The sequence below is a fragment of the Typha angustifolia genome, chromosome 13 (assembly GCF_048772165.1).
Source record: "Typha angustifolia cultivar Huaian chromosome 13, ASM4877216v1, whole genome shotgun sequence".
NCBI lineage: Eukaryota > Viridiplantae > Streptophyta > Magnoliopsida > Poales > Typhaceae > Typha > Typha angustifolia.
Window position 1 is genome coordinate 3,344,746 of NC_133251.1, and position 23,439 is coordinate 3,368,184.

General features: G+C 36.6%; 3 protein-coding genes across 4 annotated transcripts; 1 reads left to right on the forward strand and 2 right to left on the reverse strand.

Moving 5' to 3' along the window:
• Positions 1-386: 386 nt before the first annotated feature.
• LOC140772790 (uncharacterized) lies at positions 387-5,423 on the reverse strand. Of its 2 annotated transcripts, XM_073114980.1 has the most exons (10): positions 5,318-5,423; positions 5,052-5,217; positions 4,737-4,964; positions 4,371-4,492; positions 3,312-3,372; positions 2,927-3,067; positions 2,279-2,386; positions 1,494-1,722; positions 779-1,027; positions 387-683 (listed from the first exon to the last, which is right to left on the reverse strand). In XM_073114980.1, the coding sequence occupies exons 2-10, from the start codon at positions 5,196-5,198 to the stop codon at positions 601-603; spliced, it is 1,368 nt and encodes a 455-aa protein (XP_072971081.1). In that variant the 5' UTR covers positions 5,199-5,217; positions 5,318-5,423; the 3' UTR covers positions 387-600. The 2 variants fall into 2 exon arrangements, with proteins under 2 accessions (XP_072971081.1, XP_072971080.1); XM_073114979.1 differs by lacking the exon at positions 5,318-5,423 and having other exon boundaries at positions 5,052-5,309.
• A 755-nt stretch (positions 5,424-6,178) lies between these two features.
• Positions 6,179-12,591, reverse strand: LOC140773508 (chloride channel protein CLC-e). The gene is made up of 7 exons (XM_073116111.1): positions 12,085-12,591; positions 11,223-11,610; positions 9,291-9,491; positions 8,527-8,993; positions 7,480-8,037; positions 6,759-6,970; positions 6,179-6,598 (listed from the first exon to the last, which is right to left on the reverse strand). The coding sequence occupies exons 1-7, from the start codon at positions 12,457-12,459 to the stop codon at positions 6,538-6,540; spliced, it is 2,262 nt and encodes a 753-aa protein (XP_072972212.1). The 5' UTR covers positions 12,460-12,591; the 3' UTR covers positions 6,179-6,537.
• Positions 12,592-13,311: 720 nt separating this feature from the next.
• LOC140773561 (uncharacterized) lies at positions 13,312-23,282 on the forward strand. Its single transcript, XM_073116182.1, has 11 exons — positions 13,312-13,759; positions 15,598-15,902; positions 16,317-16,444; positions 18,344-18,452; positions 18,561-18,600; positions 18,948-19,037; positions 19,136-19,235; positions 19,338-19,477; positions 20,516-20,618; positions 21,835-22,382; positions 22,563-23,282. Exons 2-11 carry the CDS (start codon positions 15,764-15,766, stop codon positions 22,819-22,821), a joined length of 1,656 nt encoding a protein of 551 aa, XP_072972283.1. The 5' UTR covers positions 13,312-13,759; positions 15,598-15,763; the 3' UTR covers positions 22,822-23,282.
• Positions 23,283-23,439: the final 157 nt, after the last annotated feature.

Consider the following 23,439-nt stretch of genomic DNA (forward strand, 5'->3'; position numbering starts at 1 on the left):
AGATATATTATTTAATAAAAAATAATTTTTAATGGAAAAAGGAAAACGAGGTCGTAATAAAGTGAACGTGCTGGTATTTTCAATAAGTTATTTTGAGGGTCAACTAGACAAATACCATTTTTATCTTAATTAATACTGGGGGGAAATATTTACTCAAAAGAAAGAGAAAATAAAAGTCTTCTACGATATCACAATGTCTTTATCGTATCTTCATTAATACTGGGAGGAATATTTAAAGAAAAAACAAGTCTTCTAAGATTATCACAATGTATAACATAGCTCCTCAGAAGGTTGGATGAGAAAATCTCATATTGCATCTTTTCAGATGTTATCAAGAAACTATACCTGCTGAAAGATGCCAATTAATATACACCTAATGTAGTAGATGACAGGAAAGATCCTATTATGAATGAATAAATTGTAAGAAGCTAAGTCTGACAAAGTTGAGGAAGTTAAGTAGCAATGATGCAGAAGTACAGATGGCATATCTCAAATACATGAGCAGATAATTTTGTCTAAACACTTTTGAGTTAGAGTTGTGACTTGTATTTCCTTGGACGAGAGTAACTCCACTCTGCCGCTCTTCTGCTTGTAGAGAAGTCAATCAATCTTAATTTTCCTAAGAAAGAACTCGACAACTGATTGAATGGTGTACACGAGAAGAACAAAACCCATGATCAAAACTGTCGGAGAAAATAAGATTGTTAAGCAGAAGTGGTGGCAGGTATCTACAAGTTTTATCTAGAAAAATTGTTACGGATGTAGGATGAGTTCTTACCAGTTACAGCTCCAACAAGTAGAAAAGTTAGTCGATATCTTACAAGCCATGGAAGTTGGACTTCGGGAGAGCAGTGAGGTTGATAAGCCCAGGCTTTTTTGTGAATCATGTCTGTATTTCCCGGCTGCAACTCAGAAAGCAAGAAATCTACTCCAGCAACGGGCTCACCATTCAAATCTCTCAGCTCAACTTTAATCTTTTGCGGAGTTGTGTCCCAGTCAATCTGAATTGCTCCGAAATTTGGCTGACCTGAAAAGAGAGCCCATAAGAAGCTTAAAATACTTGCTTGATCTAGTGCTCACAAAAATGATCCATGATTAAGTAGGAAATTAAACACATGTCTAATGCAGCAATTATAGTCAATCCAACTACAGTCAGCCCTTTGATGTCCTTCACTGCAAGAAGGTCATGCATAACATCTTCAAATTTTGTTCAAGGGAAAATTTATCAAGGAAACCTTCTTAATACGCTTTTGGTTTACATACAAGAAAACAGCACCAGGCTTGTGTAGTAGCTGATTAGCACCATGTTGAATGCTGATGGCATAGTCTGCAAAAGGCACTCAAAATGCTCCCTAATAAAGTATAGAGGTACGTGGAGTTCAAGATCCATAGACAAACAATACAAAGTCAAAATAATTCACTATAATTACATACACAGATTCTAGTTAGGTTTTAGATGGAGGAGTGCAAGTTCCTCCGATCACATGTCATACCAAATGTGCATGATCTGTAGCGGCAGTTATGATGAAAAACTCTCATGGTGCTTGGTGTCATCCATGCTATAACTCTCACAAGATAAGCTAATGGTGGTGGCAGAACTTTCTCGATAGCTTGAGTAAGCCCACTTGATGTTATATCATACAGAGGATATTGGCTTCCACAGTCATAGCGTGTGATCTCTCCAAAGTGAACATCGCCACTTATGAAGAATATTCCATTTCTCTGCATGTTGAATGACTACACATAAGAGTGGCAGATGGAAATAAATTTCTTAGGAAGAAAACAATCACATGCAGTAGTTATAGATCACTATTTGTTGGTAATATAAGGTTTCACTAGGTAAAACAGTCTACTTTTGCCCCACATATCCTAGTGTTGTAGGTTCAAGCCAATACTTAACCTTCAAACACTGGGGGGCAAGGGTACATACATCTTGCACACATTGGAGGGAGCCTCATGCATTAGGACTTTAGGAGAACTGTCTCTATTGTTATTTGATGGTGATATTTCTTTTTCCATCCCTTTCTTCCCTGTGGGATTCTCCAAATCTGGGAATGGAAGATAAACTAGTGCTGACAGCCATAACCATTAAAACACAATGCAAATAGATTATATCCAATTCCAACATTCAATTATGCAGAAATTATCTTTAAGCAAAAAGAATTGTGCATGTCTCACATAAGGAAAACAAGTGGGTTAATTAACCAACTGAAAATTGGCCTCAGGGCATAACGTAAATATAAATGACAAAAGAAACCCAACCTTAGTACCTTAGTACCTTACTACTATCTATCAACTTATATAGGCGCTCCCTCTCCTTTGGGAAACGCCCCCAAGACTCCATATAGAATAACGGTCCAGTAGTTGCAGAAAGATTTGATATCACCTGAGAAACAAGGAAGATGCAGAGAAAGCATGATTATATATGAAATATCTGAGTGATTTTTACTTCCATTGAAATAAAAAAAAAGAAACATATGGGGATCCAATTTAGAAACTAGCACTTGCTATGTTGAAGGCTAAGATGTTCTGGAATCATATGGAAATCCAATTTAGCAAGTAGTTGTGCATTAAAATAAAATCAAAAGCTAGAAATGAAACATAACTTGACAACAGAAACCCATTTCAAAAGAGGATCTGTTTTCGTGAATTGTCTATATTGATTAGTAAATGCAACTTAACCCCTACGATTGATAGATTTTGTCCTCCCTCCTCAAGTGATGCTAGTTTCCGTGGCAACATTATCTACTGGTGGCACACCAGTAAAGTACCAATCACATGCTCCATCAAATAGATCTCATGTACATTTTTAAATGCAAATGTTACTCATCCATCTTCTTGCATTCCAAAATGAATCCAAAATGTACGCACATCCCCTAAACTACAGATAGTTTAATAACAAAAGGAGTACGTATAAGATGAGTACCTGAATAGAAGATGCAATAATGGTAATTTCTGATCCAGGACCTCTCAGCTCTCTCTCTAACCATTGCCATTGAGAATCTCCCAACACACTTCCATCACTGCGCAATGGGTCCCTGTGATATCTAGTGTCCAAAAGAATAACCTGTAGTAATACATCCATGAAATGCTAAAATGTGCACCCAGTATTCTACAACTCATTAAACAATAAAATAATCGTATATTACATTGAACTAGTATTTTCGTGATCACAGAAACATAGGCACTTAGAGGACATAACATGGTCCAAAAGTATCTCAATGCATTAATATATACGAAAGTTTAATTAAAGAGCTTTTAAGCTGCAGAGAGAGTAGAAGAACAATGTAGGAGCTACATCACTAGCATACCTTTAGTCGTTTCCCTTTGGGCCCAAACATGTAAGAGGCATAAACACCAGCTTGTTTTCGCCTAAACAAAGAGGACAAATACAGCAACATCAGGATCTCACAATCTAAGAAGGTCCAAAAATGAAAGATTACAGATGCAGAATGTACTGTTCGGCAGAAAAGAATTGCACTGTGGTTGTTCCATAGTTTTATTTTCCTTAGTCAATATTAACTTATTGATACAGGAAAAATAGGAAAAGGATGGGCAGAGGATAGGAGGAATGAAAACCTCTGAAAGAGATAAGTAAGAAAAGAGCGGTATGAAGTATTTCTCTTTAATTTCTTTTCTTTCTTTAAATTGTTTGCAATGCGAGAGTTAGAGTTTACAAGAGTCCAGCTTGGTGTGGTGAATGCAGAAGAAAAAAATTAACAATTTAATATCATAATATAAAAGGGCTAGCAATCTTGGTGCTGTAATCCACAGCCCCACAAAAAGTTGTGAAGCTCATAGATATGGATTGTTGGCATTTCATAATGTAGTAAAGTAGATTCGCTCTTCTCTGTTTGAATAAGAAAATCCTTAATTTTATTAGTTCCACTCCATGGTCACCTAAAAGGCATATAACAAGCTAATTTTTTTCTTCTTTCCTTTTCTTTTTTCAATCATGTTCCAATCCTTCCCATGAATGAAAGCACCTTTATAAACCTAAAATAAGATATAAACCAGATCATATCCCCCAAGCATGGAGGAAATCTGCGCTGACAATTTTCTCAATCAAGGTTAGCAATATGCATCCGTACAACCATAAAAACAGCCAATGGAAGATATCTTTCCACCGTAAAGGCCATACTGATGAGCTAAATCTTACAAAGAATGTTGAGGTTTATGTACTTGAAATTCCTATCGATTACCTATGAAAGATATTAGCATCTTGATGTAGGAAAACATGGACCATATTACCTACCGATAAACAAATAAAAGGTTGAGGCACGTAACAACCACCTATAAGTGGCACAAGAAAAAGTCAAAATAGATATGACATTTATGCTTAATTCTACAAGGTCTTCTGAATTACCTACCGAGAACTATCTTCAGCTTCATCCAAGAAATCTAAGAAAAGCCGTTGGCTCGTAATCTTCCCATCAAATTCTTTTCCTGCATCATTTAATCCATAATCATGGTCATCCCAGGTACCAAGAACCTGCACAAGTTCAAATTAATTTTAATGCAAAATTTTGAGCCAACCCAACAAAAGAAAAAAATAATAATAAAAGCAGGAGAAATAACTCTGTGTATTTAAAAACTAAGCAATTTGGATGTGAAGTCACTATAAGATCCATACCAAGAAAAACCTTGAACATTGTAATCTAAGCTTGTTGATAAAAATTCGGCTATTTTTTTTTCAAATAATCAATCACTAGTTACTAAATGCACAGATACTTTACCTGAGCCTTCTCTCTCAGTCTCACATAACCTGGATTCATCTTCGCGATCTCGTACCTTCTCTGCATTTCCTGCTCCGTTGATGGGAAAAATCTGGCGACATTCTTCCATGGTCCAATCGTTCTCTCTTTACCAAGTACTTTAATCGGCCGCTTGTTGTCTCCATAAATGTTGTCCCCCAACCAAATGAACAACTGGGGATCGAAGCCGACTATCGCATCCCAAATGGGCTACATATGAAGACGCATCTAAAAACATTATGCTCGGTTGCCAAGTTTTTCATTACAGTTCTTGTAGCACAAGGTTGTGTGGTGTACCTGAGGGGCACTCTGGTTGGAGCAAGAGCCAAAAGCAACGCGAGAGACGATGGTAGGAGATTCGTACGTCGGTTCGGAAGCTTGAAGGAGTGAGAAGAGGAAGAAGGCGAGGAGGAGGAGTTGGTAGCTAATCCGAGCCACCGCCATGGATGCGAGGAGACTCGACCTACAACAAGAGAAGGGAAGTAAAGGAGAAGTACGCCGCCGTGCTTTAACTTTTCTTTTCTTTTCTTTTTCTGGAGAAAGAGAAAGAGAAAGAGGATTACTCCGAGATTCCGATGCTTGATGCTTGCTTTCTTGAGGGAAACTCCACTTCCCAACTAACGTTCGAGTTAATGCGAAGTGTGACAAATTGGTTGGCGTGGCATAACGTTGTTGCTGTTTAATATTGGTTTTATTATAAAATTAATCTCGGGATTATTCGGTCCCAAATTGTTGTCTGATGACTAGAATTTCGATACATAAACATATGATATTCGATTCAGTCTGGCCCTCTCTCTATCTTATCCGAATAATGTTGGAATTTGTATCCATTATATCCAATATAAGACATACATAAAAATGAATCTTTAATCTGCATCCGAATTAATAAACATGATCACTCCGATCTGCCTCTAATCCACTTTCACCACTGATTCCAAGTTTTGTGACCTTTTTCAGAGGACCAAAGCATTGGCTGTTTATAAAATCTAATATACTTATATGCTTTGATTTATTTATTTGTTTTTATTTCTATTATTGAGAGAAAAGTGAATTTTTTTTTGTGTGTACCAATTAAACCGTCACTCGAATTCGAACCCAAAAACACTTAATATGGCCTCGACCATCTGAGCACCATCTCAATAGCAATAAGTGCTTTGATTTCTTATGAGATTGAATTAGTCAATCATCCAATATTCCAAGTAAATTCATTGTTTCAACCTTGCTAAGCATATCCCAGCAGCATAATCTCTGTACTCATAGACACTAACTACCAATTTTTCTCACTAAATATCATCAATAACATGTCTCTTAAAAACAAAATATATAATATTGGGTACCAAGATTCCATATGTTATTGCACCAGGAAACAAACTTGCATATGTTTGCGAAGGCTTCAAAATTAAGACGGCAAAGCAACAGATTGCTGGAATTCAGAACAGGAAATATGCAACATAGACAATGTGTGAGAATATCCGTGTCACAATGCTTGAGCTGGAACATGCTTGCGGAAAACATATTCTGATATAATTTCTGTTTCAAAATTCTACATGATTCATCCCGAAAAACGGAGGGATCTTAGATCAATTTCATTAGGTATAACTGCAGTGTCAGCAATGATTGATATGATAAGGTAGCTGACCAACTCAGCAACCCTATCGTATGAAAATCTGATGGCAAAGTATTGTCAGCATCATCACAACTTCAGCGAGGACAATGTAGCAGACAACAAACAGCTTACTGCATGTGCAATCTACGGGAACTTTTGCAAGTCGCAATGCGAAACCTATGATTCTTGTCTTCTAATCAAGGAAGAAAGACTGATAAATTCTTTAGCTGCTGCAACTCTGGATAACAACATGACAGCAATATAAATGAGAACAGGTAAATTAGTTCTTGTAAAAAGCAGTATGTTACTCTGTTCATAGTGGACCATTAGACTAAGAAGCATTTCTTTAAAGATTGTTTAATACTCAAGGGAAAATCCTGGAATGGCAATAATTATACCTGCTTGCAATGCTGATACATTCCCTGTCTATTATACCAATCGGGCGTCCTCTACATCCATCAATGTGTTCTGATACAACAGGGAGCTCATTCACCCCATGTGAATCCATGATTCTTTCAGCAGCGCGAAGCGTCATGTCAGGTGTTGCAGTCAATACTTTAAGCTTATCCCCTTCTACTTGGCAGACATGAGATACGAGAATCTCCTCTACCTGATTAATAGACCAGATTGGTAGAAACAGGGAAGATAAGAGTAGACAGAGGGAAAAAGGAAAAGAAGAAAAAACAAAAGGGACATTGCGCCTAGGACTGCCTTTTGACATGATTCTTTGTGAGTTCATAGATGGCACTAACAGCAGAGGTAAATCATGATGCTGCAAGTATGGGCCTTACAACCTTCAAATCACAATATTGTGTGCACACAGCTGTATGCATGTGTGAGACCTTGTATGAAATTGCAAACATTTCTTTCGAAGTCAAATATTAGATTGCAACTGTTCTTGTAAGTTTAACGTATTACCAAAAGTCATCACTGTACATCAGTTTTCATCCTTCAATAGAGTGATATACATCATATGATGTAGAGCCAAAAAGATAATCCATGTGAAATACCAAAGTAAATGAAAAGACAAGTTTAGCAGCAGTCAAAGCTTGCTAAAGTCGAGATAAAACAAACTAGCTGTATCAAGTTGTGAAAACTGAAACGTAATGCTTTTCTTACCTCAATATTCATACCGGTAGCTGTTGCAACTCTGCTTAAGTCATGGATGTCCTCAAGTGCTAACAATCCTAGTAGGAAATTATTGTCGTCAATTATCACCACAAAGGACTGCTTCTCCTTAAGCATGAGAGTGACTGCTTCGACTATCGAAGTTTTCATCAAGATGGAAATATATTTTGTTCTCATAGCATGTGAGACAGTAAGACTTTCAGCCAAATTATCAACTTCCAATTTGGCATCATATACACAAAGAGAGCTCTCAAGCTTACACAAGTCACTAGAATCAGATGATTCTGGAGAAATAACTAAATCACAATTGTCCTGGTTTTGATATAGAGAGTCTTTTGGTTGTTGAATATTATGTGCTTCTACATTCAAGGAATCCAACTTTTCACTGCTGCCCTTTTTTCTGTTTTGGCTGGAAGAAATCCATGATGATAAACCCACAGCTCCAAGCAGTGGGAAAACTATACGATAATCCTGTGTTAGCTCAAATAGTAGCAAAACAGAAGTAAGAGGTACCTGGCATACACCAGCAAGAGTAGCAGCCATGCCTACCTGTAAAGAAAAATAACTAATGAAGGCTTTCAGAAGGAAAAATTATAGCTTGCAGAATCAAATGAAAGGCCTTGCATACGACGGAATGATGAAAAGGGAGTGTTTCTAGGATTTACATATTCTGCAACATCTGGTTCCTTAGATAATTAGCAATGACTACCAATACTCTGACACACATGGCAATGTATTATCTATGTTGAAGAATAGAAAGAATAAGCACGACATCAGATTTCTTATGGCTTCTGATTGGCATCCAGATCCTGGAGCTGTCTTTAGTATGGAAAAAACATCTTGAAGATGATGGGGTAATAACATTTAAAATTTTTGTCTCACCCCATATTGAACAGCTTATGTTCCATGAGGGTCCACCGACAAAAGGTTTGGGCAAGATAAGGAGAGGAACGGTATGCTATTAGAAAAAAAGATAGATCTTCTATTTATTACGTTAATATGATGAATGAAGGAAAAGATGTCATAATGAAATGTTACCAGACCGTATGCTTGAGGTGATGCCACTTCTAATATGCCCAGAGGAAACAATGGATTAGGGCCCAACAGTATCGAACTCACAAACTTTCCATATGCCATGCCTGTTGCTGCACCTATAAAAAGGGATGGTGCATAGTAGCCTCCCACTAGTCCAGAAGCACGGCACAAAGATGTCACAAGTATTTTTACCCCAACTAATTGAAATAATATAGCATACGAGAGGCCGCTCGTAAATGGTCTTGATTCCAGCAGAATGTCAACATTCTCGAAGCCCCAGTAGAGGACCTCTGGATATACTAAAGCTATCAAACCAACACTTAGACCACCCATTGCAGGAAAGACAGCCTTGGGTATTCCTGTTGCCCGTTGAAGATATTCAACTACTTCCAGAGCGATTGATGTGCACCCTGATAAAGTTACTGAGACCAATCCACAAAGGATACCCAGCAAAAGATATAGAGGAAGCTCTGAAAATTGATAAAATCAAATTAACATCTTCAGATTTTGTGATGATCCAAAGTATAAAGAATGTGACCAGTGACTTAGTACTTTAAGTTAAATTCCTCCTGCCTGCTAATGGAGAATTCTAGATTACTATCGACCAGTTATTAGATAATAAATAGCTTTCAAAATGGCACAACAATTACAGAAGGACATCACATGATTCTTTGGATGATGAAGTTGATCTAACGACTAGTTGCAACTACTGAAGCCTAGACTTCGCAAACCTCATTTAATATCTTTTAAGAAATAAAGTTGCATACCACTTGGAGAACGGAAATCATATGCAGGAACTGTGAAAGCTGGATCAGAACCAAGACCAACTTCTGAAACCACAGATGCTATTACTGAACTAAGTATCACCATTGGTGTTGAATTTGAGATGGAAAAGAATGTGTCTGCTGTAGAAGGCCACAGGACAGATTCCACAGCAAAAAAGCACCCAGATACAGCCGCATTAAAACCTAAAATACAAAGCAATCACCTGAAATTTAAGTAAAACAACATCAGAAAATGAATCTCAAAGAATTCAATAACAAGATAAAGAAATCGTACAACCACCTGCAGGAACCATAATGAGACAAGCTCAATTCCAACTTTCCAGTAAAACAAGATAATCTTCTAGGCTTATCTCTGGTATCCAGATTGTGGACTTCTACATTGAAGCTAGGTAAGAGTAATTTTCTTATCAATATTGACAATTTAAAGAAAGCTTCACAAAAATTCGTTGAGGTTGCAAAAGCTTGATTCATTGACTAATTGAAGGGGTTCAAGGGCACAAACATGCAAGTGCAAAGTACTTTGGAATGGCTGAAGAAAACTTTATATATATGTATAACGAATATTTAATTTGTTTTTCAACCTTTCGGAAAAAAATACTAAGTAGACCAAAAAAAGAAAAAGGTGTTTCCGCAACCAGATGGGGACTGCTTCAAGGAAAGAAACTTTAGAGAAGATCAAGTAACTTGAGTCCCAAGTCATAAATGGTGAAGGCTGAGTATTTCAAAACCTGTTAGGATACAGTGACATGTAGAATAACTTTAACTTGCACCTGACTCTAATTTAACAAGAATCAGCTGTAATAGTCAATCAACACCTGTTGGATATCTAATAGTGAAGGCCGCAAATTGGACACTCCAACTATAAAGTGGTTTTTTTATGGTTAAGTACTCATGGTCACTGAACTTTACATACATCCTCTTCTGATCTGCATTACTCTATGAATACTCCTACTAAAATAAATGATAAGAAAAGCATCACATCATAGACAGGTTCCCCAATTTCCATGTCTTTGCAAATTGAAATGTATGTATAACTACTCCTTTGACATCAATGAATTGGCAATACAAATTTGAAAACTGAAAAGTGATTCTGAGTCACTCCTCCCTAATATCTACACAGAAAGTCTCAAACTCATGAAATCTTTCTACTTTTCTTGAAAGCCTAAATATCACGGTATGTTCTTTTGCAAAGTTGAGATAGGTAGAAATCCTTTTAATGAAATCCTTATTATGTAACCATGAATCCCTAGGACATGGTCAAGATATGTCATTGTGAAATCACATAAATACAACAGAAGACTGCTAAAAGCCTAAAACATGATGAAGTTCCCCAAATATGAACTTCTCTAAGCCACATGAGCATACTTCCTAAAGGATTTTTCAATCCTATAAGCTCTAGAAAAGTTTTGGTCCTACAAGATTGTGCGAGTAATCAACATTGCATCCAATAAATGCTATTATCAATATATGAGACAGAATCTATAAATTCTGCATTTGTATATGAATATTACCAACACTGAAAATCTTGATATACTAGGCATCTTCTTGTCTAACAAATCAACCTATGAGAAATGATATCTTAGTAAAGAGGCCTTAGTTCTTTTTCTTGGATCTTGATTCATAAAAATACGCAACTGCTAAGAATCTAGATCATGCTTCACATAATGACATGAAATGCCATAGACTAAACTTATTGAACTAGAAGCAATCTGGAAAGAAAAGAAAAATATCATACTTGGAAACTTTGAGAAACATATTTGCTAATGTATGACCATATTCTAAGATGGTTAATTTGAAATGTCTGTGCTACATCATTTGATAAAAATCATGTTTAAAGGTGTTCATGCTGGATTCACCTCCTATGACAACTCAAAGATTACATAAGCATGAATATTCTAAGGGTAGAAAACTGACCTGATGAAATACCAGCAGCTGATCCAGCTGCCACCAGGGCCAATCTTTTTCCACCCTGCCACCGAAAAACATGGACAACTCCTTTGGCTATGGCAGAACCTATCTCCACACTGGGGCCCTCTGGCCCTAAAGAATTCCCAGTTCCCAGAGTAATAGAAGCAGCTACAGCTTTCAAGAATGGCCGAAATGCACCCTTTAGATTTGACAAAGTACCTTCCGAAGGGGCTTCTAAAGAACTCCGTAGAGTGTTCACTATGCCGACAATAACACCCCCGCAAACTGGTACCAGTATCACTCTCTGCCAAACTTCCTCAAGGGGCTCCTCCCTTAACCATGAGGCACCTCGTGAAGGTATTCCATCCCAAAATATGTCACGTATTTCGTGAACCTATTGTAAATAAGTAAACAGTATAAACATTGGAATATATCAATTCACATCTTACCAGTATTGCAAATGTCAACGAGTTATCAACATCAACGCATAACTCCATCAAGAGGAAAAAAAAAATTCAATGCATAACATTGTAGAAACAGAATAATATGACCATATTTCATACTCAGATCCTTGAGTCATACATTGTCCACTTTTTGACACACTTATCCAGGATATAAATGCAAGGTCCTCCAAAAACACCCCTTTCTACTACCTTCTAAATCCTATCTAGTTTTCATTACCACCAATCTTTTCGCACAGTTGTATACTTTCTTATACTCTACCATATTTCGACCCCAGCATTCTTGTTATATTAAGTGTTCAATTTGTATGTTTAGGTTCTTTTCCCTGCAGAAAGTCAGCATAACTCCTAGTGGCATCCAATGACAGTGAAGAGAAGCAAGGATGGAGGAGAAAGAGAGCTCTCACGGCGTTGTTGAAGAGGACGATTGCGACACCGGTGAGAAGGCCGACCACGCAGGCGGTGAGAGTGACAAAATCCCTGGTGGGCATTGCTTCTTCGATGACATCTTTTACTTGCTCGCCGAAATCTTTGCCGCTGGAATCGGATTCCCGCTCTCCTTGTCCGGGGAGACAGCGAAGGCTCCGCTTACGGAGGAGGGAATCCAGACGATGACGGAGACGGCAATTTGAAGAAAAGGAAGACGAACAAGAAGAAAGAGACGAAGAGGGGAAGGAGGACGAGAGGAGGAGGAGGATGGTGGGATTGGTAGATGCGAAAGCGAGAGGGCGTGACGAAGAAGACGGTAGAGAAAAGGGCGGGCGGCATGAGAAGGATGCCATGATCCTTCTTGATGGCCGAGACGCGGAAGAGAGAATTAGGATCGGAATCCAGGAGAAAAAGAATGAGAACAGAGAGTAAAATTCAAAGAATCGGATAAAATCGATGTGGTGGGAGTCATCGCCATCGGAACGAAGAAGAGTGAGAGGGTGCGACTGCTTACGTGTAACTCTCCGGATAACACCACTTACGCAAAAAAAAAAAAAAAAAGGTGTTTTCTTTAGCTGGCTTTTATTATTTTTTTCTTTTCATGCAAAAAGAGAAGATTTATTCGACACTAATTTGCAAGACCTGCAACCATATCTTTACCACTTCACAAATTATTGGTCTGATTAGCAAAACTATTGATTTGAAAAAGGGCAAAACTTATTCTTATCATATAAAATGTTTAACGCAGTGCTGCCTTTTAAATGCTATTATGTCTCAAATCTTATCCCAGGATTTGAGAGGAGTGAGGAGATGAATGAGATTTGCACCTGAGTGCGTAATAACTTTGACCACCCCTCACTGTCAAGCGTAGGGGCATTTAAATTAGGAATAATTAGACTTAGCTCATATAAACTATTACATTTTTCTTCAAGCACTTTATTATTATCCACATAAATTTTTTATATAAACTCTCTAAATTAAGAAATATTACGCTATGCTCGGTCTAGACCGACGAGGGCGTGTGGGCCATAATCCGGCCCGTCGCATTGACAATTACGATCGACTACTAGTGTCGTATTTAGATTTGGTCCGAAATAATTTCGCCGCCTAATTTGTCTTCTTTCAACGATAGATGAAAATAAATAAATAAATAAATAAATAAATAATAAACAACCTGGACCATCTCTGGAGTTTTAATAATTCATAGGTGAAAAATGTAAACTTAGCGTCCACCTCCTCCTCCACCTCCACCTCCACCTCCGGCGGCGGCCGGTACATCACCAGCAAAGGTAGAGACAAAAAGGGGAAAAAAGGAGGAGGAAAAATGTGTGAAAAGAGAACATAAAAGTATAAGCCCATGACTTGTTAGTCTCGCTTCGCTATTCGGCCCCCTTCCTTCCCACGTGTGGTCTCCTCATCCATCCACGCTCTTACTTTTCTCTCTTCTCCTTTCCTTCCTACTCGTTTGCTCGAATATATTCGCCAACACTAGAAGAAACCCGAGTGTGGGGTTTGCTGGATTCCGTGCGTGACCTTCGTACGCGTGTAGGACTGCGTGCTGTCTTCGTTGATCTTATGGACCTGTAACTTTATTGCTGCGTTCTTCATCTCCGCACCGTTTCTACTCTCAGCTGAAAAAGAGGGGGAAAAGAGGTACAGTATTCCATTCGGTTTCCATTATCTATATTAGACTATATTAGATGGATTCTTTATCCTTCCTTTGCATCTAAGATATCCTAGATACGTATTTGGCGCGTGGTATGATTTAGTAACTCAATTGCCACGGACAATGCTGAGATCTTAACTAATTATCAAAGGTTAGGGGACAGCGTTTAGTTCGAGAGATCTATTTGCCGGTGGAATTTACTTTGAGATCTGCAAGGTTTCGGATCCTGAGACAATAGTTGCAGGCAAGGGGACCATCCCGATTTTAGTATTTGATGTCTTTTGCTAGTTGGTTCTTTCCTTCTAGCAATTAGTGGGTGATGAGAGAGATCATTTGCAGTCCGTTAGTTTGATTTAGTTCTGACGTTATGTACTTATATAGAGGAATTAAAGGTAAGATAGAACTAGTTTTCTCATTATCTTTTTTATTTAATATCAGAAAGCAATAGTTCTTTTTGAATCTGTGGATGATCTTTACTAGATATGTCAAGAAGCATTCTGCTGGTTCATTGTTCAGTTACCATATTTAATGATGTTTGTTAGGGTTAAATGTGGAGAGCTTTGTTGTACATGTTACAATCTTTGACTATTGGCTTCTACTTGACATTGAGAAATAAGATAAACTGCTTGATATACCAAACTGGTCCTTTTCTGTTTCATGTTGTTCTCTTGCCCGGCTTTTATCCACTTTGGTTGAGAGTTCAGCTAGTTGTGAGAAGGTATAGCTCTTGTTTAGGTCAACTTATCAATTTGTCTAGTTGTTTGTTCACCCTTCTCAATTTAGAGTCAACAGCTTACATACATAGATGAATTTGTTTGTCGCAGTTTACTTTGATGGCAAACAGGTAAAGTTGTTTGTTGCAATTTCTTTTATGGAACCAACATGAAAGAGGCAACCTACTGCAAGATTCTTGCAATCATAAAAATGTAAATAGTGAGACTGTACATCCTTTGCTACTGTTATCTGTTTAAACTTGATGAGGACAATAAGGGCTATTACTTTACTTATGTTGCATTGCAGGGATGTTTTACCTGCTAGAATCTGCAAATATCAGTAGTGACCAGATTGTCTTGTTTTATGTTTATCTCTAGGTGGTGAATGAGAATAGTATGAAAGTGTTGGACATATATGAAGCAGACAGAAGCAAGATATCTAACTAAAGCAAATTTTGGTCATACTTTTATATGTGATAGTAGCTTTTCGTTAGTTCAGGTAGCTTACACTTGTACATGCAAGAGAAGCCTACTAGTTAGCAGTTTTCTTTGATTAGCTAGAGTAGGTAAATGCTTTTCCTTTCTGAATGTAAGATTGGATAGTCCATTACTATAATTTAGCATGCTCTAGGAGTATGTGGTATCTGTTCTCTACCTTAGAACTGTAGGTATCTGGACTTTGAGATCTTCTATATAACAACTAGGAAAATAATATTTAGATAGGGTTATGAGAATTAATATTTCTACTTGTCTCTCATTTTGTCCTCCAAGATCGGGTTTTAGAGTAGCTAAATTATGATATACGGTAGTACTACCAATATGCGGCAGTGATTTTCCATGAATAATTATTTCTAATTTCTATTACCTAAGTGTGGCAGTGATAAACATCACGTAGTTTCAGCACTATTACCTAAGTCTGATGCTGATAAACATCAGACGGAGTTAATGCTTTTAGCCTTGTACCTTAATATGGCACTGAAAATTCAGGAACTTCATTTATGTTGTTTCAAAATTATTCTCATAATGTCCTTAAAAAAATTTCAGAAATCAGAGCAGTCTATGAGATTTCTGAAAGCAGTTAATTTAATCTAGATAGATTTTGCATGTTGCAGGTGGGCTAGATTGTTGTGTTGCAGCTGATCTTGTGCAAATGAGACTCGAGGAATTTTACCTTACTAGAGCAATGTCGTAATTTTGCTTTGTCATATACTTTTAACTTGATTATCCAGCTGCACGCTTAACTGTTGGATCGGGTCCTTGCTTCCTGTGGTGCAAATAATGGAGAAGAAGCAGAAAATTTTGGAACCACGAGAAAGACTGGACAAGACATTGGCTTTGCCTGATCTTGTTAATGTAGAATCAATTAAATCTCTTGTAAGGGATCAGCTTTCGCACTCATCATTGCCTGGTACTGAAGGTTAGTCATTCTATTGTCTTGCTCAACAAAATAAATTAGGTCTGTACTTTGTATATAAGCATAAGCTTATAGAGAACAATGGTTTTATTATTTTGTTTCGTGTATGCTTGATAGTAGACTATATGTTAAATTTGGACATTTTCTAGGTAAAATGATTAGGAAACTGATCTTCAAAGCCATTGAGAAGAACTAATTATTGTCTTGTCGCCTCCATTCCATGCTTACCCCTTCTATGAACCTATTCAAGGTTCCTAAAATGATTTAGGAAGCTATCTTGAAAGCCATTAAGGTTCCATCATTCTCATGATATTACATGTTGTATATTACTGTGGTCAATTTCCTCTAGTGCATGTGCATTCTAAGCCATGACATAATCTTGCTTTTGCTAAGTTTCTGTAGAATTATCCTATTTAGGCAATGCTGACGTTATTATAGAGAAGCGCACAAGAGAAGTTTCACATTTTCTAGAAATGCTTAGAAGTGCTTCTGGAAATGAAGATGATGCTCTCAAGGCATGTGGAGCTTTGCAGAAAGATTGGAAGGTATTTTGTTTTAATTATTGTAAATGGCATTTCTCTCGATGAAATTGGCCTTTGATTTTGATTGACCTAATTGATAGGTTATATATAGTCTAATATTTGTACACTGTGGAATTTGTATTTTGATGTTTGTGTCATTTCAACATATCTTACATCATTATCTCTATGGCAAGAAAACTTTGTTGGGCCCCAGCATTATAGTTTACTTGGTTAGACAAGCTAAAATATTATGTTGAAGACAGATTCTGAGTTTCATATTTGTTCTAACTTCTTATCATATAGGCTCCTTCAGCATACTTTCTTGTCCATTTAAATGCTTCTTCATAAGATATTTCTTCTGCTTCCCACTTATACCCATGGTTTGAAGTTTCCTCCGAAATCAAGACGTCTTGCCAAAATGTTTCACATTTAAGTTCTATCTGATTCGGAATTGTTCCCTGAAATTAGCATCCAACTAAGACAACCTTAACGATAATTTTTTAAAAGTATATTTGCATCCAACCGATTCAATCCTAACAATAATTTTTTAGAAGTATAGTTTAGATTCAAAGTTGGATTTGACTTGTACCTAACAATATTTTAGACTCAAATCCAACTTGTACCTAACTCAATATCAACCTCATTGCTTAAATACAATAAGATTTTGTGTGATGCATTAAAAAATAAAATAAAGAAGGCTATTTTTTTTAAAAAAAGGTCCGAAATTGATACGACAAAATTAGAGCTGAAACCAACCAAAACTAACCCAAAAGTTTCATTTTTTAACAGAGCTGGAACCAAATTGAAATGGAAATTTCTAACCATGCTTTCTACCTGTGGAATTTCTAAAATTAAGTAGATGTTCCTCACCTTTTCTTTCCTTTGCTCCATTTTGTTCACTTTCCTTTCTCTACTTAAGCAATCTTTGTATTCTAACTTTTTTCGTACATTACAAAATCCTATAGTTTGGTCATTCTCTTACTTTTCTTCCCTATTTCTATGTCGTGTTCTCTTTTTTGTACTAAATAAAGATTTAGGGTATGAAAAATATTTACTTACCGGTTATTTGGCATGGTAAGTTCCAGAAGCATCCGTCTAATAGCTATTCTATATAACTGCATCCAGAACATGAGTCCTAGCAAACTTTATATTGATGCTTTTGTTAAAGTTAACCATGCAATTTTAAGATGTTGCTTTCAGTAAATTCATCTATTATAAACTATGAACTGTTAGTTATCAATCTTTAATCCATCATGCATTAGGCACTGGCTCTTCAAAAACCGTTGTATTAGCACTGGTTCTTCATGAACCATTGTTTACATCTCATATACATGCTTGTTTTACAACTTTTAACGGTAATTGTTAGAATATAAGTATAAAAACTGTCATTCTCTAATAACTTAAGTTTCTAGAGTAATTGGTAAGTTAACATAGTATTAGAGTAGGAGGTTATGAGTTCAAAGCTTGCCATATGCATTTTTGCCTAGAAATATTAAAACAAATTGTCTAATGAAGTCAAGTTCACTTCTTAGACCTATCAAAATATTTCAAATCCAGAAATAAGGGAGAGTGTTAGAATATAAATATAAAACTTATTTTTCTCCACCGGCTTAAGCTTTTAGTAGTTAGTAAGTTTACAAAAATAATTGGGAAACTGTCCAGATAAAGCTTGTTGTGACACTTAGTATTGGTGCTGTATTCCTCATATGCTATATTGTTGGTTCAATTATATGGCTTGATTGGTGTTCTGATTCAAAATGAGTTCGAATATTTGGAGGATTTATGCAAGAGGTTGACTTTGTAATGTTGCATGTATTTTTCTGGTAGAACTGTTGTAAGAATGAAAGTGGAGCTTTCTCTGTTCTCTTTGTCTGGGGAGGTTCAACACAGACTTAATTAGTTATTCTTTATGCTATTTTATAGTTGAAACAAGACACCGATGAACTACGTGTCATGTACCGTGAAGGACCAGAAGGCACTCCATTTCATACTTTACTTGCAGAAGGTTATGCAGATGGTCCTATTGATGTCTGTAAGTCAGGAACTTATTCGCTAACAAATCAACTTTGTCTTTTAAGTTATGACTTACCATGTTTCTCAGATATATAATCACTTAGCCTAATCCTCTTTCCTCTTATAGGTTTATGTGTCTCATGGGAATCAACCTTGTATAGAAAATGGTGAGTTTGCAGCTTTCATGTCTTTTAAATTATCGATGTTGATTATATATATTTATAGCAACTCCAACATAAGAAATGCGCTTTTGAGTAGAAACTTTTCACTTTAAATAATACCTGTGGCAAGGGTCGGGTAGCAATAGAAGACCATGATGACACAATGAAATGATAAAGGCCTGCTTTTATCCTTTATTTGATGGTACCAGGAAGAAAGATAATGGTGAGAAAAATTTAGCGGTACATCTCCATATTATTTTGAAAATAATGCTATTATTCAATGCTCTAATAGCAGTAAAACTAGTCTAATTTTGGAGAATCATATACCAAAGAGAATTTTTATTTTTGTTCAGGTGGCCGCAGTACAGCTTTCCAACATTTAAAATTACAACGTCCAGTTGTTTGCAAAAGATTCGATCCGGTGAAGAAATTTCTTTGATAAGGTTGGCTGTACTTGTGCATACAAGAGTTTGGATCTATTGTTTTTTTCCCTCTTGTGCTTTTATGTACTTATTTTGTTCTTTCACTCTTTGGAAGAAAGGATGAAGGTTCCTTGGCCGATTTCAGATCGAGAGGCACTCCTGCATTACTCTGAAGTCGAATTCTTCAAAGAAGACCTCGTTCTTGTGCTCCTCAATACAGTAAGTATAAGCTATATAATCAATAACCCTCATCCTTTTTGAAGCTTATACTTGTAATAAGCTTGTAAAATTATTATTCTTATTCTGAAAACTTTCGTGCAGATTCCGGACACAGAGCATATAGAGATAAGCTCTCATGGGTTTACTCGGGATGGAATTCCAGAAGCAAAAGATATAGTACGAGTGGATTTGGAAGGGGGGTTAGTTTTGCAAAAAGTGAGTGACAACAAAAGCTACTTCAGGTAATTGATAGTGTTAACTTAAAAGTTAAAACTGGTCGATCAGGACATATGGTAATCTTATCTCAGTTGAAACATTAATTAGTGATGCCACTTGAGGAGAAAATGCTTTCTGAGCCCTGATAGGCTTTCCATCTTCATCAGTAATGCAACTTACAAAAAGCTTCTTCAAAATCAAAATATTTTTCCTCTTTTTTATGTCCTCCAGATTTCTTTTGAATGACTTCTAAATTCTAATTTCAGAGTACGTTTTGAGTTCTTCATTAGATTCTAGAGCTAATTTTACACTAATTACTTGTACAGAGATGAGGACATGTATGCCATGTGTAAACTGCACAACCTGATAAATAATTATATGTTCCCTCAAAACAGAAAAGAAAAAAAAAAGAGATAATAACCATAAGTTGAAATATCAATTCACTTTAGCTAATAGCAGTATCTTGCAGAGAAGATTCTCATTCTCCTAGTCTTTTATAACTATATAAATGCCATCATTTACTAGTTATATCATGAGTGCATGCAGGACAGCCCTGTAAGTGCATTAGGAACCTTTTGTCCATCTTGTCAATAAAAGGATGGTTCCTCGCACTAGTCTACTGTCTGTGTAGATGTAAAAAGGGCAAGATCTATGCAATTTTGCCTCTACTACTGAAGACTGAAGAGTTGTTTCCATGGCTCGAACCCGTGAACATTGATCACTAAGGTGAAGGTAGTTTTATTGTCACAGTATAAACTAATTATTCCACACTGACTGATAGAATCATCTAGTACCATTTCAAATTTGTTCTTCTATACCTTTTTGAACTCATTTAGTACCTGGTCCCCTTTTAAATTTTTGATAATATTTAAATATTTAATGCAACCCCCCACCCCCACCCCCAATGCCACATGTCATTAGCACCAACAGGAAAATCCATGATTTTATCTTGAGTATCATATGAACTGTACTTCCAAGTAAATTTTTATTATTATAACTTGACTATTTGCCTATTCCTGCACTCAAGTTTCATGCCTATTGAAATATTTCTTCTCATTGCTTAGGGTAATAGCTAATTTGGATATCAAATTGGATTTCGTGCCGCCAACGCTGATCAACTTCGTATCACGACAGCTTATAGGCAATGGACACAAGCTGTTTCAAAAGGTTATCTTTTGTACATCACTGATGGGATTGAAAAAATAGGAAATATTCAATTTTGTGATCTTCTTAGTAGTTAGTATACATCCACCTCTTTAATACTCACTCACATAAATACTCTCACTCATTCATTGGTTAGGAAATAGAGTAACTCTTATTCGGTTTTAATGATTCGATGAATATATTTAAAAGGTAGGCTATTGTATAGCCGATTTAATTGATATGATCAATGCAAAATAAAAATATTAATCAAACTCATGTTTTAAATAATGATCAATCTAATAGCACTAATAAATGTTTAATCTAACAATATTAAATTAAAATAAATTGAGAATTTGGCATGTGAAAAGACAACATGTGCTCTGTCGTGTAGGGATTTTCGCCTTGGTACCTCCAAGGTCTAACCTAGATCCAATTCCTTTTTTGATCCTGTAGCGGCAAAAAATCGTCTTATTAATAAGTGTTTTTTCACTTCAGTCAAATTTGAGGTGAAAAGAGAGTAGAGAATATTTGAGAGATAGAATAAAATCTTTTGTTGCAGTTTAGGAGATAGATTGGAAGATATTTAGTTAATCTCTATATAGAGAAATTAAAAACTACGAACCCACCCCACAATCTGTCTGTTGACAAAGTTTTTATCATCACATAAGTTATTACCAATGTGACTTTGTGGGAGGTTTTCTCCCCATTTTATTTGTTCTCATTATTTGATCATATTTTATTTAATAATAAATTTTTAAAAATAAGAATTTAAATTTCAAATCCAACAACATCCCCAAAAAGAAGAGGGAAAAGATTTCCTATAAGATTTGTAATACTCCATAGTTGTTTCAGTGTTTAAAGTCCCAGCCAGAATGGAACAGTTCCAATGAATACTTATTGAAAGCTAAGGCCAAATCCAACAACTTGCTGGCTTTGACTGTCGATGTTGGAACTGGTCCAGTTCGGTGCAATACTTTTGTTTCTCTCAGTGGAAGAAAGCTGGAAACTAAAACTGGAACCAAAACTGAGTCATTTAAAACATCAAGTCAATATCCTTATGACATAGTTTGTGCTTAAGTGAATATTTGTCCTTCAATGTTTGAGACGATTTTTGTGGTGTTATACTATTGGTGGTGGAACATTTGATAGTTGCTTTAGCATTAGTCTTATTTGACGCTTCTTCTGAAGCTTGAGATTACTTAAAATATTTTGGAATTGGAAATGATAATCATGCTTGCAGGCAGTCCGTTCTGTGGCCATGAATGACGAGGACTATCAACAGGCTTTAAAAGGACCAATGTATGCAAGAATACGTCAATGCCTGGATTCCATCATAAAAACAGAGACAACTTCAACAGTTACAGAGGAAAAACCTAGATCTCTCCCTTCCGAACAAATGAGAATTGGATCTGCTGTAGAAAATTCACCAGTTACAGCTAGTACATCCATCACTGAAATTGTAGAAGAGAGGACCCAGCAGAGCAAAATTTTGAATTTGGGTCAACTTACTAATGGCACTTCAACAAAGCTGATTCATCACAGACATGTCCTCAAAGAGAGTGCTTTCATAAGCCCAGAGGTGGAGCATGCTCTGGGCATCCTAGACAATGCCATTGCCATCTTACGTGGCAGCAGACTATCTTGCAATGAAATTGAATGCTCGCCAGACAACCGGGGGTTGGAAGCATCTCTAGGCGATGGCTGTAGCAGAAAGGTAGCTACAGTTGGCAATGACATAAACATCCTGTCAAATGGTTGTCAAGCTGATTCACCGGCTAAAGATTCCAGGTCAGCCTACATAAAAGCTGCATTACTTGCCTTATACTTAGTTGACAATAAAAAGGCAATTGCCCTATAATTGATCGGGTCATTTCAGGATCCATTTTTCTACCTTGAATTGCATGTTTTTCTACTGAGATTGTCTATTTGATGGCATTCTCTTAATCTTGGCCATTTTTGTTCTTGCAGACTGAAGAATGATTGGCCTGCAGATTTTAGTGATATAGACGTTGATGTTTTGAGCGGTTGTTCTCGTGATAAATTAACTAATGGCACCATCACCGTTAAGCAGTTTGCGACATCAGAGAGCATGATAACAGTATCTGACGAAGGGCGCCTGAAGACCAATGGTTCCTATGAAAATAGTAAATATGGTGACAAGTCCAAGCGACACAGAAAGAACCAAAAGTGGCTTTGTTGCTTAAGCCAGAGCAATGTCAGAGGGTAAAGCTCCGTTGAGTTGCTTCCTTATGCGGATGTACGAAAAATATACTGAGCAAAGGATACACACAATACAATTATCTAAACTCCATACTGATCAGGAAAGATCCTTAAACTAATTAAGCAGTAGGAAATTCTTCCTTTTTGCAACAAGGATGTTATATATCAGTGCACAACAAAAGCTTCGGAGTAGATGGGAGTTACTAGGAGCGACGAAAGGGCTCTATTATCAGCACAACTGCAGATGTAACAGTGAGCATATTCCATGCTGCGTAGTATTTGCCAATTCCTACAATTACTCAGTCGGCCTTCATGTTAATCTATTCTGTGTCTGATATTATTCTTCTACATTTATGTGTTAGTTCATGCTTAATCTGATACGTATAACACTTTTTTGAGTTCTGAATTCATCCTTATTCTCCTTGGGTGTCTGCAAGTACTTGTATACAACTTGTAGCTTTTCTCCTACGCCTATTGGGATGGACAAGTTTCTACAAAACAATTGCCAATCTTTTGAATTCTTTTGCCCATATTTATCTAAATTTTGAATATAAGTTTAGTGGTTTTATTCTTAAAAAGTAATCTTTTTGTGGCTGTACGGCAGTTGCGGTAGCCACCCATACGA